Raw genomic sequence first — 15,298 nt, forward strand, 5'->3', positions numbered from 1 at the left:
TCGAGGTCATTTATAAAAATGACAAACAGCAATGGTCCCAAAACAAATCCTTGCGGAACACCGCTAGTGACGGCACTCCAAGATGAACCTTTGCCATCAACTACTACCCTCTGTCTTCTTCCAGCCAGCCAACTCCTAATCCAAACCTCCAACTCACCCTCAATGCCATACCTCCGTATTTTTTGCAGTAGTCTACCATGGGGCACACTGGCAGAAAACTCAAGTCCTCACTCTAACATTGAGTTCTGCTTTAAATATTGAATTATTTTCAGGAAGCAATAACTAGAAGGGAGACTGGTGAGAATATTATGAACAGGGCAACACAACAGTGCCTACTGAAAAACAAACAGCCTGTCTGATCTGCTGTTGGTGTAATATTTGGAATACTTTGTGTGCTGTTGGCACTGTTTCCTCAAAATGTTAATGCATTGGATAGTATTAAGTGGAGAGTGACAAATATATTTGCAAGACTTTAATCTCATAAGAGATAGTCAAAGAATGAGAACTGTTCTTTTTTTTCTCATCATGAGCTGTGGTTAAGTCTTTATGAGGAAGACTTTTTCATAAGATCACAAGTTAAGATTGAGTCCAAAAACAGTGAACTATTTTTCAGAACAGACATTAAAGTGACCCACTCGTTACTGTAAATAATTCCATTACATTATTTCAAAAAAAGCTGAGTCTCTGGTGTCCCCCTTACCAATATTTATCTCACAATCAAAGTCACAAAAACAGATTCCCTGGTCATTATCACATTGCTGTTTTCAGTCATTTGCATGGCTGCCAATATTTTTCATGGGAAATGGCATTGTTGATAAGACCAGCATCTGTTGCCTATCCCTCATTGCCATGTACTGAGTGTTTTTTTAAACACCATTTCAGAGGCCAGTTTAAAAAAAGGATCAATCACATCGCTGTGGATCTAAAAATCAGGTGGGCTAATGGACCGAGGATTGGCAGATGGAATTTAACTTAGATGAATATGCAGTGTTGCAACATGATAATGTAAACCAGGGCAAGACTTATGCAGTTCTTGGTAGGGCCCTGGGGAGTGTTGCTGAACAAAGAAACCTAGGACTGCAGGTGCATAGTTTCTTAAAAGTTGAGTAACAGGTAGACAGGGTAATGAAGAAGGCGTTTACCACACTTACCTTTATAGATCAGGGTGGTGCTGGAAAAGCATTGCAGGTCAGGCAGCATCCAAGGAGCAGGAAAATCGACGTTTCGAGCAAAAGCCCTTCATCAGGAGCCATCGGATGTTGCCTGACCTGCTTTGCTTCTTTTCCAGCACCACTCTGATCTAAACTCTGGTTTCCAGCATCTGCAGTCCTCACTTTTGCCTACACTTACCTTTATAGGCTAGTGCATTGAGTATAAGAATTGTGAGGTCATGTTGTGGCTGTACAGAATGTTCACATGGCCATTTTTGGAATACTGTGTTCAATTCTGGTATAGGAAGGATGTTGTTATCTTGAAAGGGTTCAGAACAGATTTATCGCTGTGGATCTAAAAATCAGGTGGGCTAATGGACCGAGGATTGGCAGATGGAATTTAACTTAGATGAATATGCAGTGTTGCAACATGATAATGTAAACCAGGGCAAGACTTATGCAGTTCTTGGTAGGGCCCTGGGGAGTGTTGCTGAACAAAGAAACCTAGGACTGCAGGTGCATAGTTTCTTAAAAGTTGAGTAACAGGTAGACAGGGTAATGAAGAAGGCGTTTACCACACTTACCTTTATAGATCAGGGTGGTGCTGGAAAAGCATTGCAGGTCAGGCAGCATCCAAGGAGCAGGAAAATTGACGTTTTGGGCAAAAGCCCTTCATCAGGAGCCATTCCTGATGAAGGGCTTTTGCCCGAAACATCGATTTTCCTGTTCCTCGGATGTTGCCTGACCTGCTGTGCTTCTTTTCCAGCAACACTCTGATCTAAACTCTGGTTTCCAGCATCTGCAGTCCTCACTTTCGCCTACACTTACCTTTATAGGCTAGTGCATTGAGTATAAGAATTGTGAGGTCATGTTGTGGCTGTACAGAATGTTCACATGGCCATTTTTGGAATACTGTGTTCAATTCTAGTCTCCCTGCTATAGGAAGGGTGTTATTATCTTGAAAGGGTTCAGAACAAATTTACAAGGATGTTGCCAGGATTGGCGGAATTGAGCTTTCGGCAGAGGATGAACAGATTGGGGCATTTTCCCTGGAGCATAGGAAGCTAAGGGGTGACCTTATAGAGGTTTACAAGATCATGAGGGAAATGGATAGGGCGAATAGACAAGGTCCTTTCTCCAGGGTAGGGAAGTCTAAAACTAAAAGGACATAGATTGAAGGTGAGAGGGGAAAGATTTAAAAGAGACCTGATGGGTGCTTTTCTTATGTTGAAGGTGGGTGTGTATGGAATGAGCTGCCAGAGGAAGTGGTGGAGGTGGGTACAGTTACACTATTTAAATGGCATCTGGATGGGTATATTGATAGGAAGGATTTAGAGGGAATGCTGGCAAATGGGACTAGATCAGGTTAGGATATCTGGTCGATGCAGATGAGTTAGCCTGAAGGGACTGTTTCTGTGCTGTATAACCAAATGACTATGGCTCTAGAGTGGTTAGGACAGCAGATTTCCTTCCCTAAGGATATTCATAAGTGATATGGGATTTTGGTTTCACAGTTATCACTAAAGTTAGTTTACAATTCCAGATTTTCAGCAGTTGAATTTTAATTCGAGCAGCTTCCATTTGTGGGATTTGGACCTGTTCCAGTGTATCAACCAGAGCTTCTACATTACTAATCCACTGATAATGCCACCATACCACAATGTTCACCCCAATTAGAATGGTGAGTGCATATCGAAGGAATATCATTGTAAAGCTCTTTCAAACATCAGGTCATCATGAAAAGCACTAAATAAATATGTCATTCTTTTTTCATGACAACATGATTTCCATTGTTTGCTAATATGATGAATTCCCTTTCTACTGTAGATGATTCCAAACCCACTGAGGAGGAGCAGCCATTACAAAATGCATTCAGAAGTGATTCTGCAGTCATCGGAGGTAGGAAATAAAGATTTGCTGCTGCAAAAATCTTTTAATTGGTGTGTTTGAAGGAAGAATAATTTCTCATATTCTGCTGAATGACTAACATGTCACTGTATGAATGCAGCAGAGAAGAGCCAAAAGCTGATTTCTGGTGTTAAAAGTACCACCATTTACTTCATAACGAATGAAAATGGAATGAGAATGCTGAGATTATTCAGACCTTAGATAACACTGCTATACAATATGGAGAGAATGAGCAAAGAATAATAGATTCATTAAAAAAACGTTACCACACTACAGGAAGAGGCCATTCAGCCCATCATATCTGTGTTGGCTTTTCTGCCATGATATGGAGGTGCTGGTGTTGGACTGGGGTGGACAAGATCAGAAGTCAGATGACACCGGGTTATCATCCAACAGGTTTATTTGAAATCACAAACTTTCGGAGTGTTGCCCATTCATCAGGTAACTTCATATAATCTGGTAGCAATGCACCGAGTGACACGCCTTCCTTCTCCACGATTGAATCGGTCTCTGTGACAATCTCAGATGATGCATTCCAAATTCCAACATTTCACTGCATGAAAGAAAAGGTTTTCCTTCATGGCACCATTGCTTCTTTTGTCAATCATCTTAACCGAGTGTCTTCTGGTTCTAGATCTTTCCATCAATGAGACTAATTTTGCCCAATCTGCCAGCTCCCTCGTGGTTCTGTCAAATCTCCTTTCAACCTTTCTTTGCCAAATTGCCTATTTAGCTGAAGTCCCTCTCAATCTTATCCGCCCCTCTCGTAAATACCTTAACATACATTCTAAAGTGTAATGCCCTGAACTGAATACAATACTCCATCTGAGGCTAATCCAGTGTTTTGGATATCACAAACAATAAGCAGTAGTAGGCAAAAGTGGACACTGCAGATGCTGGAGATTAGAGTCAAGATTCGAGTGGTGCTGGAAAAGCACAGCAGGTCAGGCAGCATCCAAGGAGAAGGAAAAATCGACATTTAGGGCAAAAGCCCTTCATCAGGAAACGTCAATTTTCCTGCTCCTCGGATGCTGCCTGACATGCTGTGCTTTTCCAGCACCACTCTAATCTTAACAATAAGCAGTAGCAGGCTACTCAACCCCTCAAGACTGCTCCGCCATTTTATAATGATGTGGCTGATGTGATTGTAACCTCAAAACCACATTCCGACCCTTCATCAGGAAACGTCAATTTTCCTGCTCCTCGGATGCTGCCTGACCTGCTGTGCTTTTCCAGCACCACTCTAATCTTGACAATAAGCAGTAGCAGCTACTCAACCCCTCAAGACTGCTCCGCCATTTTATAAGGATGTGGCTGATGTGATTGTAACCTCAAAACCACATTCCGACCTATCCCAATAAATTTTTCACCTCCTCACTTTCCTTCTAAATGGTGACAGCTTTTAGAACTCTTAACTGCAGAAGAATCTGGGTATCCTACTGTATGGATTGTTAAAGGTTAGTATGCAATTTCAGCAAGTAATTAGGAAAACAACAAAAAAAAACTGAATTTGCTGATGACCCCATGATAAACACAAAAGTACGTTGTGAAGGAAAAAGAGGAGGTGACACAAAGATCAACTGATTGGGCAAAGATGTGCCAAATGGAGAGCAAGGGAACCCCGTTTGGCAGGAAGAATAACAAAAGTGCATTAGTAGATATTTTAAAAGAAGTTGGTATTAAAACCGAGATGAGGTGGAAGTTTTTTCCTAGGAGTTCATGAGTCTTTGGAATTTGCTTCCTGTAAAGGTAGTAGGAGCAGTTTCTTTGGATATGTTAAAGACAGAAGTTGAAACTTTATTGCTGGAACAGCACAGCAGGTCAGGCAGCATCCAGGGAACAGGAGATTCGACGTTTCGGGCACAGGCCCTTCTTCAGGAAAGACAGAAGTCGTGTTAGCAATGGGAAAAAGATTATCAGTTTGGTCTCCTCTTCTAAGGAAAGATATACTAGCAATGGAGGCATTACAGAGCAGGCACTCTAGGTTGATCCAGGGTATGAGGGATTGGTTTATGAATAGAGATTCAGTAGATTGGGTCTGTGCTCATGGGAGTTGAGAGAACTGGAATTCTTATGGGAGAACCTAACCTCAGTGTAAGGGTCACCTAGTCAGGTTAGAGATGAGGAGGAATTCTCTCGGTGGGCAGTAAATCTGAGGTATTCTTTACCACAGTGGGATGTCGAGGCTAGTCATTAAGTGTATTCAAAGCTGACAGACAGATTTTTAATCAGTGGGGGATTCAAAGGTTATGGGCAAACAGACAATAATTGAGTTTTTAAAACATCATTTACTTAATAGAACCCAAGTATGGCCACAATCTGAGAATGCTTCCAGGTGTTGGTCATCATCTTCCCCCTCCACCAAGCTCCCTTTGCACATTTCCTCCGTGGGTTTCCTCCGGGTGCTCCGGTTTCCTCCCACAGTCCAAAGATGTGCAGGTCAGGTGAATTGGCCATGCTAAATTGCCCGTAGCGTCAGGTAAGGAGTAAATGTAGAGGTATGGGTGGGTTGCGCTTCGGCGGGTCGGTGTGGACTTGTTGGGCCGAAGGGCCTGTTTCCACACTGTAATGTAATGTAATGTAATGTAAAAAAAATGTCTGAATGCTGCACATTTAATTATATTGCAAGAGTTCAAATGGCAGGAAATGTGGTGAATGTTTCCATCATTTGCATGTGCCCATTCTAAACCCAGCCAGATGGGTAAGCTCAGATTCTTCCTGCCCGGAACACCACCTGATGGAAAATAGTCCCCCAGCAAAGAACATGACTGTTGCTAACCTCCTCGACTTCCACAGACAAATCAAAACAATCAGTAGGAAAACCAGGTAGCAATGGTCCATGTTCCTTACATTCACTTAGCATTGGTTACAGATATGAACAACATGGAAGTTGATGGATAATGTAAAAACTGGCACTCACAGAGATAAGAGAAAAAAACATGCTCAGAAAGTAAAACGCATGCTGTGATTTAAGGATATGGGAGAGAAAAATGAGATATTTATGAAAACAGCGCTGATAGAATTAGGGCATAAAAGGAAGGTTTGGAGGGAGGATAATTTTAAAAACAAAGACTCTCAAAATGTTAGTCACAAGGAAAATGTTAAAGAACAAACTATCCAGTTAAGTGGTCATAGACATTTTTAGGAGAAAGTGAGGACTGCAGATGCTGGAGGTCAGAGCTGAAAATGTATTGCTGGAAAAGCGCAGCTGGTCAGGCAGCATCCAAGGAGCAGGAGAATCGATGTTTCAGGCATGAGCCCTTCTTCAGGAATAGACATTTTTAAATCAATTCAGAGATGTTAATACACACCTGCTGGAACAGGTGGGACTTGAACCCATGCCTGCAGGCTTAGAGGTAGGGACATTATCACTGCACTGCAAGAGAGCTCTCCAACATAAGTCGATATGTGGAAAGGGACATATTTGAGTCAAGGAAGAAAGTAGCAAAGTGAGTTCATTTAACAATTCAAACATTAATTTCCTTAACCTCGTCAAATGCAACACAGAATAATGAAAGATTGAATCAGACGTTTAAAAAATATTTGTCCTGCCGTCATTTGCTGTGATATGCTGAAGTTTGACATAGCATCAACAATTTGAGAATACCTGCAAAGGCATGACAAGGCTATGAGCTAAGTGCTGAAACATGGGATTAGGTAGTTTGGCTGTTGTTTTTGATTGACATAAACTTGATGGGCCAAAAGACCTTTTTCTGTGCTGAAGACTGCTATGACTTATAAAGAAGGAATGCTAGCTTTTGAAGGCATGTCTTACCTTACAAATGTCTTGGAATTTTCAAGGAAGTAATTGGGATGGCCTTCAGAATATATGTCACAAAAGAGATCCATAGCAAAAGGCATTTATGGGTAAATAGTGAATTGTCTTATAAATTGCCCAAAGTAAAAACAGTGGTGAGGTATCAATAGTAGTCCAAATGACAAGTGAAATTTGCAATCATTTCCATGATCTCCCAGCTTTGTCTTAAATGCCTGTTCAGAGATGTTGTTATACACCTCTGGAGCAGATGGGACTTGAACCCAGAGCTCCTGTTTCAGCAGGTAAGAACAGTACTACTACTACTTAATGTCTCATCGTGACCTCAGCAAAGGTGACCTAATTTACAATATCTGTGTTTTTATTGATTTCAAAATTAGAGAGAATAGTATTTTACATTTGATATAACTGCATAGAGGCCAGTGTCCCATCACTAAGTCACCCTTTATTTATTAATCCATAGTACACTGACTGTGGCCAGCCAGCTCGGAGTCAGTCATCAACTTTTTTTATTTTATTAAACAGTACAGTTTACAAACAATTAACAGAGAAACAGCAATTTTACAAGGGAGAGGAGCGGCAAAGCCAGGCCCCAAACCCTACCATTCAAACAGTTTTCAGGGAAATGAGGACAAGCCTCAAATTCCACTTTCAGTCAGTCATTACAAAAGTAGCACTAACAAATACATACAAGAGAGTCCAATTAAATAAGAAACAGTGCATAGAAAACAAACCAACAAGCCACCCATCCCTCTCACCTTCCAGAACTCTAAGGAAGCCTGCCCCATTCCTCTTCTGGCTCTCAGTCGGTCCTGACACACATTCTAGCCACCTTGAGGACAGCCTGTCCTGCTCCCGCCTCCCGCCACCCCCCCCAGACGCCAGTGGTCAGGACAGCCTACTCATCTTCCAGCTTCCCTAACCATGTTTCCCATCTTCCAGCCACCTTGAGGACAGTCTGCCCTGGTTACCTGCCCAGGGGAAAGGGCTGAGCACGGCCTCCCCACCTTCCGGCTCTCGGTTTGCCCCATGTACCATCTGGCTCTCGCCCACCCTGATGCGCCATCGGGCCCATGGAATGCTCTAACACATCTTCTGGACATTTCTAGGATAGCCCATCCCCTTTCCTGGGACATCAGCACGTGGGCCAGCCCACAAGTCTTCCAGATCTCAACCTGGCCCTACGCATCTTCTGGCTCTCTGCCTCTCCAACACACCATCCGACCACCTCAGGACAGCCCTTCCCAATTACTCCTTCTTGGGACGACAGTGCTCAGAATGGCCTACCTACTTTCCGGCTCTCAGGCGACAGGCATCGGGAGGCCTACCCACCCTCCGGCTTTCGGGCAGCCTCCCCACCTCCTCGCTCTCAGGGTGACAGCTTTTGGGATGACCTACAAGCCTCCCAGCTCACAGCGAGGCATGCCAGACCCAGGGACACACAAGACTGTGCAGGTGATAAACCCAACAAGCAATAACACAGAGTCAATTACCAACATACAGAGTCCCTTCTGATACAGAGTTCCTTACCATAAACAGTTCTCTTCAAAATGTCGAGTCCATTCCCAGGAACAGAGTCCACTCCAGTATACAAAGTGCATTGTCAGAAATAGAATCCACTCCAAACTGCAGAGTCCATTGCCAAAAACAGAGTCCACAACCAAGGGAAGAATCCACTCCTGAAGAAAGCAAATACAGAACGCACAGCACACACACTGGCGTTCATCACCATAGAGGCCTGGTTTACCCAGAGAGAACCGTGCACACTCACAAGAACACAGTACATTGTAAAGGTGCAGTTAACTCACAGGAGCTTGGTCCACTCCTGAACTCCATGATGCAGCAAGTGCTCACCTCCCAGCACACACACAGGTGTTCAGTCTTTACAGAGGCCTAATCCACCAACAAAAGGCCAGGCCTACCCACAGGAACAGCGCATTTTCTCACAAGGGCTCAGTCCAAACACCAAAAAAGTGAAAACACATACAAAAAGCAAAGAAAACTCAAGAATGCAAGGGCTAAGCCCTGCCACAAAATTAACATAGTCCTTTCCTCAAAGTAAAACAGCACGGTGGGCGGCACGGTGGCACAGTGGTTAGCACTGCTGCCTCACAGCGCCTGAGACCCGGGTTCAATTCCCGCCTCAGGCGACTGACTGTGTGGAGTTTGCACGTTCTCCCCGTGTCTGCGGGGTTTCCTCCGGGTGCTCCGGTTTCCTCCCACAGTCCAAAAGATGTGCAGGGTCAGGTGAATTGGCCATGCTAAATTGCCAGTAGTGTTAGGTAAGGGGTAAATGTAGGGGTATGGGTGGGTTTCGCTTCGGCGGGTCAGTGTGGACTAGTTGGGCCGAAGGGCCTGTTTCCACACTGTAATGTAATCTAAAAAAAAAGGAGTAACACACAAGCTGCAACCAGCCAGTGAAACAACAGTCCCCTAATGAGAACCGAAACACAGTGACTGTGAAGATCAGGCAATTTAGAAATCAGTCCCCAGTAAAAAGGAATACCAGTTAACAAACTGGCTAAATCATTCAGACAGTTCAGGAATCAGGTTCCCCCCACTCCCAAAACAAAAGGCAGAAACCAACAGCAGCAGTAGCACACTGACTGTGGCCCAGCCAGTACAGAGTCAGTCCCCTAAACTGAGGTGATTCTAAATCTCTTGGTTATATTTTTTAAATTTTATTAAACAGTACAAAATACAGTTAACAATAAACAGAAAGCAGCAGTTCACAAAAACCACACTATATACAGAGGAAAGGGCAGCAAAGCCAAACCCCAAACCCCACCATTCAACCAGTTTTCAGGGAGATGAGGACAAACCTCAAATCCCACAGCCATCGGCTATCCGACTCCCAGCCTCCCCACGTACTGACCGGCCTGCCCTACACCGGCTTTCCTACAAGGATGCTATCAGCTGCCTGGCCCTGCCTGCCCCACATTCTGACAGGCTTCTCCTGGCCCGCTTTCCGGACAAACCTCAAATCCCACAGCCATCGGCTATCCGACTGCCAGCCTCCCCACGTACTGACCGGCCTGCCCTACACCGGCTTTCCTACAAGGATGCTATCAGCTGGCTGGCCCTGCCTGCCCCACATTCTGACAGGCTTCTCCTGGCCTGCTTTCCTACAGGTTGGTCATCGACCCTCCAGCCCTCAGCCGGCCTGCATACCAGCTGCCCCTCCCCAGTCAGCTTTCCTATGGGCACACTGTCGGCTGCCTCGTCCCAGCCACTTTGCATACTAACACCACCCCCTCCCCCTACACTGTCCGCTATCCCCCAGGCGTGTTATTGACCCTCCAGCTCCCAGCCACCCCACATACTGACTAGCCCACTCTGGGCCACACTCAAACACAATCAATTACAAAACCCACATACAGTAACAGAATGCCCAAAATCCTCACAATACAGTTTCCAGTACCAAGGCAGAGACCATGCCTGAAGGCAGAGTCAGTCCAGAATGTAGCAAATGCTCACCTGCAAGCATACACAGTTGTTGAGTCTTCACAGAGGCCTGGCCCTTCCAGGGAGAACCAGGCCCACTCTCTGGAACACAGTATATTGTGAAGCTGCAGTTAACTCACAGGAGTTTTGTCCAGTCCTGAAGGCAGCATCCACGCCACACACACGGGTGTTCAGTCTTCAGAGATTTAGTCCATCCAAAGGACCAGGCCCACTCACAGGAACATTGTAAAGTTGCAGTTAACTCACAGGGTTTGGCCCACTCCATGATGCAGCAATTGCTCACCTCCCAGCATAAACACAGGTGTTCAGTCTTTACAGAGGCCTAGTCACCCACAAAGGGCCAGGCCTACCCATATAGAACATAGAACATAGAAGAATACAGCGCAGTACAGGCCCTTTGGCCCTCGATGTTGCGCCGATTCAAGCCCACCTAACCTACACTAGCCCACTATCCTCCATATGCCTATCCAATGCCCGCTTAAATGCCCATAAAGAGGGAGAGTCCACCACTGCTACTGGCAGTGCATTTCATGAACTCACGACTCGCTGAGTAAAGAACCTACCCCTAACATCTGTCCTATACCTACCACCCCTTAATTTAAAGCTATGCCCCCTCGTAATAGCTGACTCCATACGTGGAAAAAGGTTCTCACGGTCAACCCTATCTAAACCCCTAATCATCTTGTACACCTCTATCAAGTCACCCCTAAACCTTTTTTCTCCAATGAAAACAGCCCCAATTGCCTCAGCCTTTCCTCATACGATCTTTCTACCATACCAGGCAACATCCTGGTAAACCTCCTCTGCATCCGTTCCAGTGCCTCCACATCCTTCCTATAGTATGGCGACCAAAACTGCACACAATACTCCAGGTGCGGCCGCACCAGAGTCTTATACAACTGCAACATGATCTCAGGACTCCGGAACTCAATTCCTCTACCAATAAAAGCCAGTGCGCCATATGCCTTCTTCACCGCACTATTTACCTGGGTGGCAACTTTCAAAGATCTGTGTACATGGACACCAAGATACCAAGATATAGGGCCAGCTCATCTGGAAAGATGTATTTTTTCACAGGGGCTCAGTCCAGACATCAAAAAAGTGAAAACACATTCAAAAGGAAACCAGAGTGCAAGGGCTGAGCCCTGCCGCGAAATCTGCATAGTCCTCTTCTCAAAGTAAAAGAGAAAAGAGTAACACACAGGCTGTAAGCAGCCAGTGAAACAACAGTTCCCTAATGAGAACTGAGTTACACCTGTAACATACTGACTCTGTGGATCAGGCAGTTTAAAAATCAGACCTCACTAGAAAAAAGTTAACAAACTGGTTGCATAATTCAGTTCAGGAGTCAGGTTTCCTCCAAAAATGAAGCAGAAACCAACAGCAGCAGTAACACACCAACTGTGGCCCAGCCAGCATAGAGTCACTCCTGTAAACTGAGAAGATTCTAAATTTCCTGGTTATATGAATCAGCCAGGGCTTTCCTGATTGTTCCAGGTAACAGTACATACTGACTGTGGCCCAGCCAGCACAGAGTCAGTTCCCTAGATGAGGGGATTCCAAATTTCCTGGTTATATTGGTAGGCCAGGGCTTCCCTGATTGTCCCAGGTTAACAACCCCAATCAAAAACCTTATAGTTATTGAGATCTACCTGCTTCCAATCACTACAACTTTCAAGCTTCTTGTTGGAAGATTGAAATGGTTGAAGTTGAGGGAAGAGCTCAGAAGTCATCAGACTAATGTCAGAAAAGCTCTGGTACGGTCACACTTGGAGTATTGTGTGTACAGTTCTGATCACAGCATTATAAGAAGGATGTGGAAGCTTTGGAAAGGGTGCAGAGGAGATTTACTAGGATGTTGTCTAGTATGGAAGGAATGTCTTAAGAGGAAAGGCTGAGGGCCTTGAGGCTGTTCTCGTTAGAGAGAAGAAGGTTGAGAGGTGATTTAATAGAGACATACAAGATAATCAGAGGGTTAGATAGAGTGGACAGGGAGAGCCTTTTTCCAAGTATGGGGACGGCAAACACGAGGGGACGCAACTTTAAAGGGCGGGGAGACCGGTATAAGAAAGATGTCAGGGGTAGTTTCTTTACTCAGAGAATAGTAAGGATATGGAATGCTTTGCCTGCAACTGTAGTAGATTCACCAACTTTAAGTGCATTTAAGTCGTCATTGGACAGGCATATGGATGTACATGGAATAGTGTAAGTGGGATGGGCTTCAGATTAGTATGACAGGGCGGCGCAACATCGAGGGTGAAGGGTCTGTACTGCGCTGTAATATTCTATGTTCTATATGTTCTAAGTGATGGTATAAGCCCTTTAGGCACATGCTGTGCTGTTTCCAATGCAAACAGTCTAATTGCACTGTAAATAGTATCTGGTGTCCATAAATATTTTTGGCAAGTTGATGAGAATTTTCTAATCGTAGAAAAGTCTTTCGATGTTACAATTTACAATTTATATTTAAGATATAGTTGAAAAAAAAGCCTTCACGCTGTGTACATTAAGGAGTGACGAAAATTTGAACGTGTAGGCAACAAAGTAAGTGCCAATGTGGATCCATAGTTCCAGTGATGATAAATTAGAGGACAATATATTGATAATCTATAAAATTCCAGTGATGAAATACAAGTGGTAAATTTTGCCATTTAGCATTCCCAACAAAGCTTTGCAAATTGGAGATGTTTAGTCTGTGGAGAATTTGAGTGCTTGATTTATGCCTTTTCTGCTTAACAACATGCTGTAATCGCTCTCCTCTCTTCAGGGAGAGAAATTTTAACTAGGCACCCAATTATCGTACAGGGAAATGAATCAGAAACAGCACTTTCCATTTATATATCAACTTCAACATTATAAAACACCCCAAAGCTCTTTATAGAAGCACTATCAAATAAAATTTGATACCAAACCATATTAGAACAGGGGAGCAAACTCTTGATCAAAGAAAACAGCTTCAATGAGCATCCTAAAATAACAGAGATACAGAAAGGCAATTTAGCCAGGAAGCTACAGAACTTAGGGCCTAGCCAATTGAATGCCAATGAAAGAGCGATTAAAGTTGGGTTTGTGCAAGGTTTCATTCTGTGTCATTGCAACATCCAAATGACAAGTGGTCTGGCCCAAAGATGAAGCCTCCACCATTGAGTGGCCTGTCAACATTTACTGACTAAGTTCACACATGGCTAAGATGACTTCATAAGTTAGGTACACGAATTTTACAGTACAAAACAGGCCTTTGTCCCATCCAGCTTGAACCACCAAAAATGCATTACTACCTAAACTAATCCAACTTGGCCGGAGTAGGCCCATAACCTTGAATGTTGTGACACTTCAAGTACTCATTCAAGTACTTTTTAAAGGTTGTGTGGTTGTCCATATCAACTACCCTCCCAGAAAGTTCATTCTAGACTCCCCACCAACCTCTGGTGAAAAACCTTTTTCTCAAGTGCCCTCTAAACCTCCTGCCTTTCATTTTAAATGTGTGTCCTTTTGTTCTTGCCCATTCAGTGAAGGGGAATGTTTGCTTTCTATCCACCCTGTCTATGACCTTCATAATCTTTTATACACCTCTATCAGGTCCCTTCTCAACCTTCTCTGCTGCAAAGAAAACAACCCGAGCTTATCCAGCCTTTCTGCACAGCTGAAATGCTCCATATCAGGCAACATCCTGGTGAATCTCCTCTGCACCCCCTCCAATGCAATCACATCCTTCCGATAGGTTGCTCGGTAACCATTGTATCCTGTCAGGAGTCGGAGGAGGTAGAGATGACGAAAAGAAGGCAAATAGCAAGCATAGCTGCATTGAAATAACAATAAGTTTGCTTTACAAAAGAAAAGAGAAGACTAAAATTGCATTTCTTTTCTCCTGACAGGTGTTATAGCGATTGTGATATTTGTCATCCTCTGCATTTTTGCTATAACGGGACGCTTGTTATATCAGAACAAAGGCACTTATCAAAATAATGAGCCGAAAAGAACGGAATATGCTGAGAACACTGATGCAGCACTGAAGAACCATGCCAATTACCAGGATTCTGTAAGCGAAAGCAGGAAAGAGTATTTCATCTGACAGTGAGAGAGGCCCTCCTCATGGCTACACTTGCAACAGCAGATTAATAACAACACTACAACCTGGACTTGCTGTCTGTACTATGAGTTAGTTCCAGACTCTGCAAACTAAATGGCCAAAAGTTAGCACAAAATACACGGCATTTGACTAATGACTGGTTGGTATTTTTGTTTACCTGACAGAACAGGGATATAGCCTATTATTTCCTGCTAACAAAATGCCATCTCAGGGGAGCAGAATGAAGATTCCACAAAATTATGGTTACAAAAACAGCAGCTATTAAAAAAAAAGTCTTGACACACCTCCTCAGAGTGATGTAAAACAATAATATTAACTTTTAAATGTAACTGGGTTCTTGGTTTATCTTCATAAGATTTATTTCTGTACCTTTCTTTTCTGGAGAGACCATTTTATTTGTCCATTAAGCAGGTGAAGTGGTAACAAGGTTATCAATCTGGTTAAGTGCAGATTTATGATGAGACCTACATTCTTTCTAAGCAATTTATTTATTGTTGGTAACTTGGTGGTCAAACAGTCTATTAGATGAATCTAAGCACATATGGTCATTCATGCTCATTATATACAGTGCTATCTTAAAAAAAAAGCTCCCAGCTGATTCCCTTTAAAATTGAAAACCTTTGTTGCCATAGCTAATAAATCATAATTGACCATATTGCAATCAATTATGTTTGGATTTCAAGTCAAGCTGGTTAAGCTGAATTTTTTTAGTTTGTTAAATCCCTGCTGTGCCCCAATGTACTTGCAACTTCTGATTTTTGCCATCGTCAGGCGTCATCCTCCCACTGTCACATGGTACCACCGTGTGAACCGATGAGTTGGTATTGAGACACTCCTTCTGGTAGGCAGGATTAAACATTGCAGCAAGTAATGGTTCATTACAACAACCATGGTCTAAGTCTCTGAACA

At 43.6% G+C, this 15,298-nt stretch overlaps 1 protein-coding gene across 2 annotated transcripts in view; it reads left to right on the plus strand.

Moving 5' to 3' along the window:
• The window catches only part of LOC122551780 (contactin-associated protein-like 5), a 1,278,965-nt gene extending 1,263,892 nt beyond the window's left edge, over positions 1 to 15,073 (plus strand). For both annotated transcript variants that reach the window (XM_043694243.1, XM_043694244.1), the window contains 2 exons: positions 2,979 to 3,050; positions 14,175 to 15,073. In XM_043694243.1, the coding sequence (XP_043550178.1) occupies positions 2,979 to 3,050; positions 14,175 to 14,371 (269 nt within the window). In that variant the 3' untranslated portion in view covers positions 14,372 to 15,073. The remainder of the gene's footprint in view (positions 1 to 2,978; positions 3,051 to 14,174) is intronic.
• The last annotated feature ends 225 nt before the right edge of the window (positions 15,074 to 15,298 follow it).

The sequence above is a fragment of the Chiloscyllium plagiosum genome, chromosome 7 (genome assembly GCF_004010195.1).
Source record: "Chiloscyllium plagiosum isolate BGI_BamShark_2017 chromosome 7, ASM401019v2, whole genome shotgun sequence".
Lineage (NCBI taxonomy): Eukaryota > Metazoa > Chordata > Chondrichthyes > Orectolobiformes > Hemiscylliidae > Chiloscyllium > Chiloscyllium plagiosum.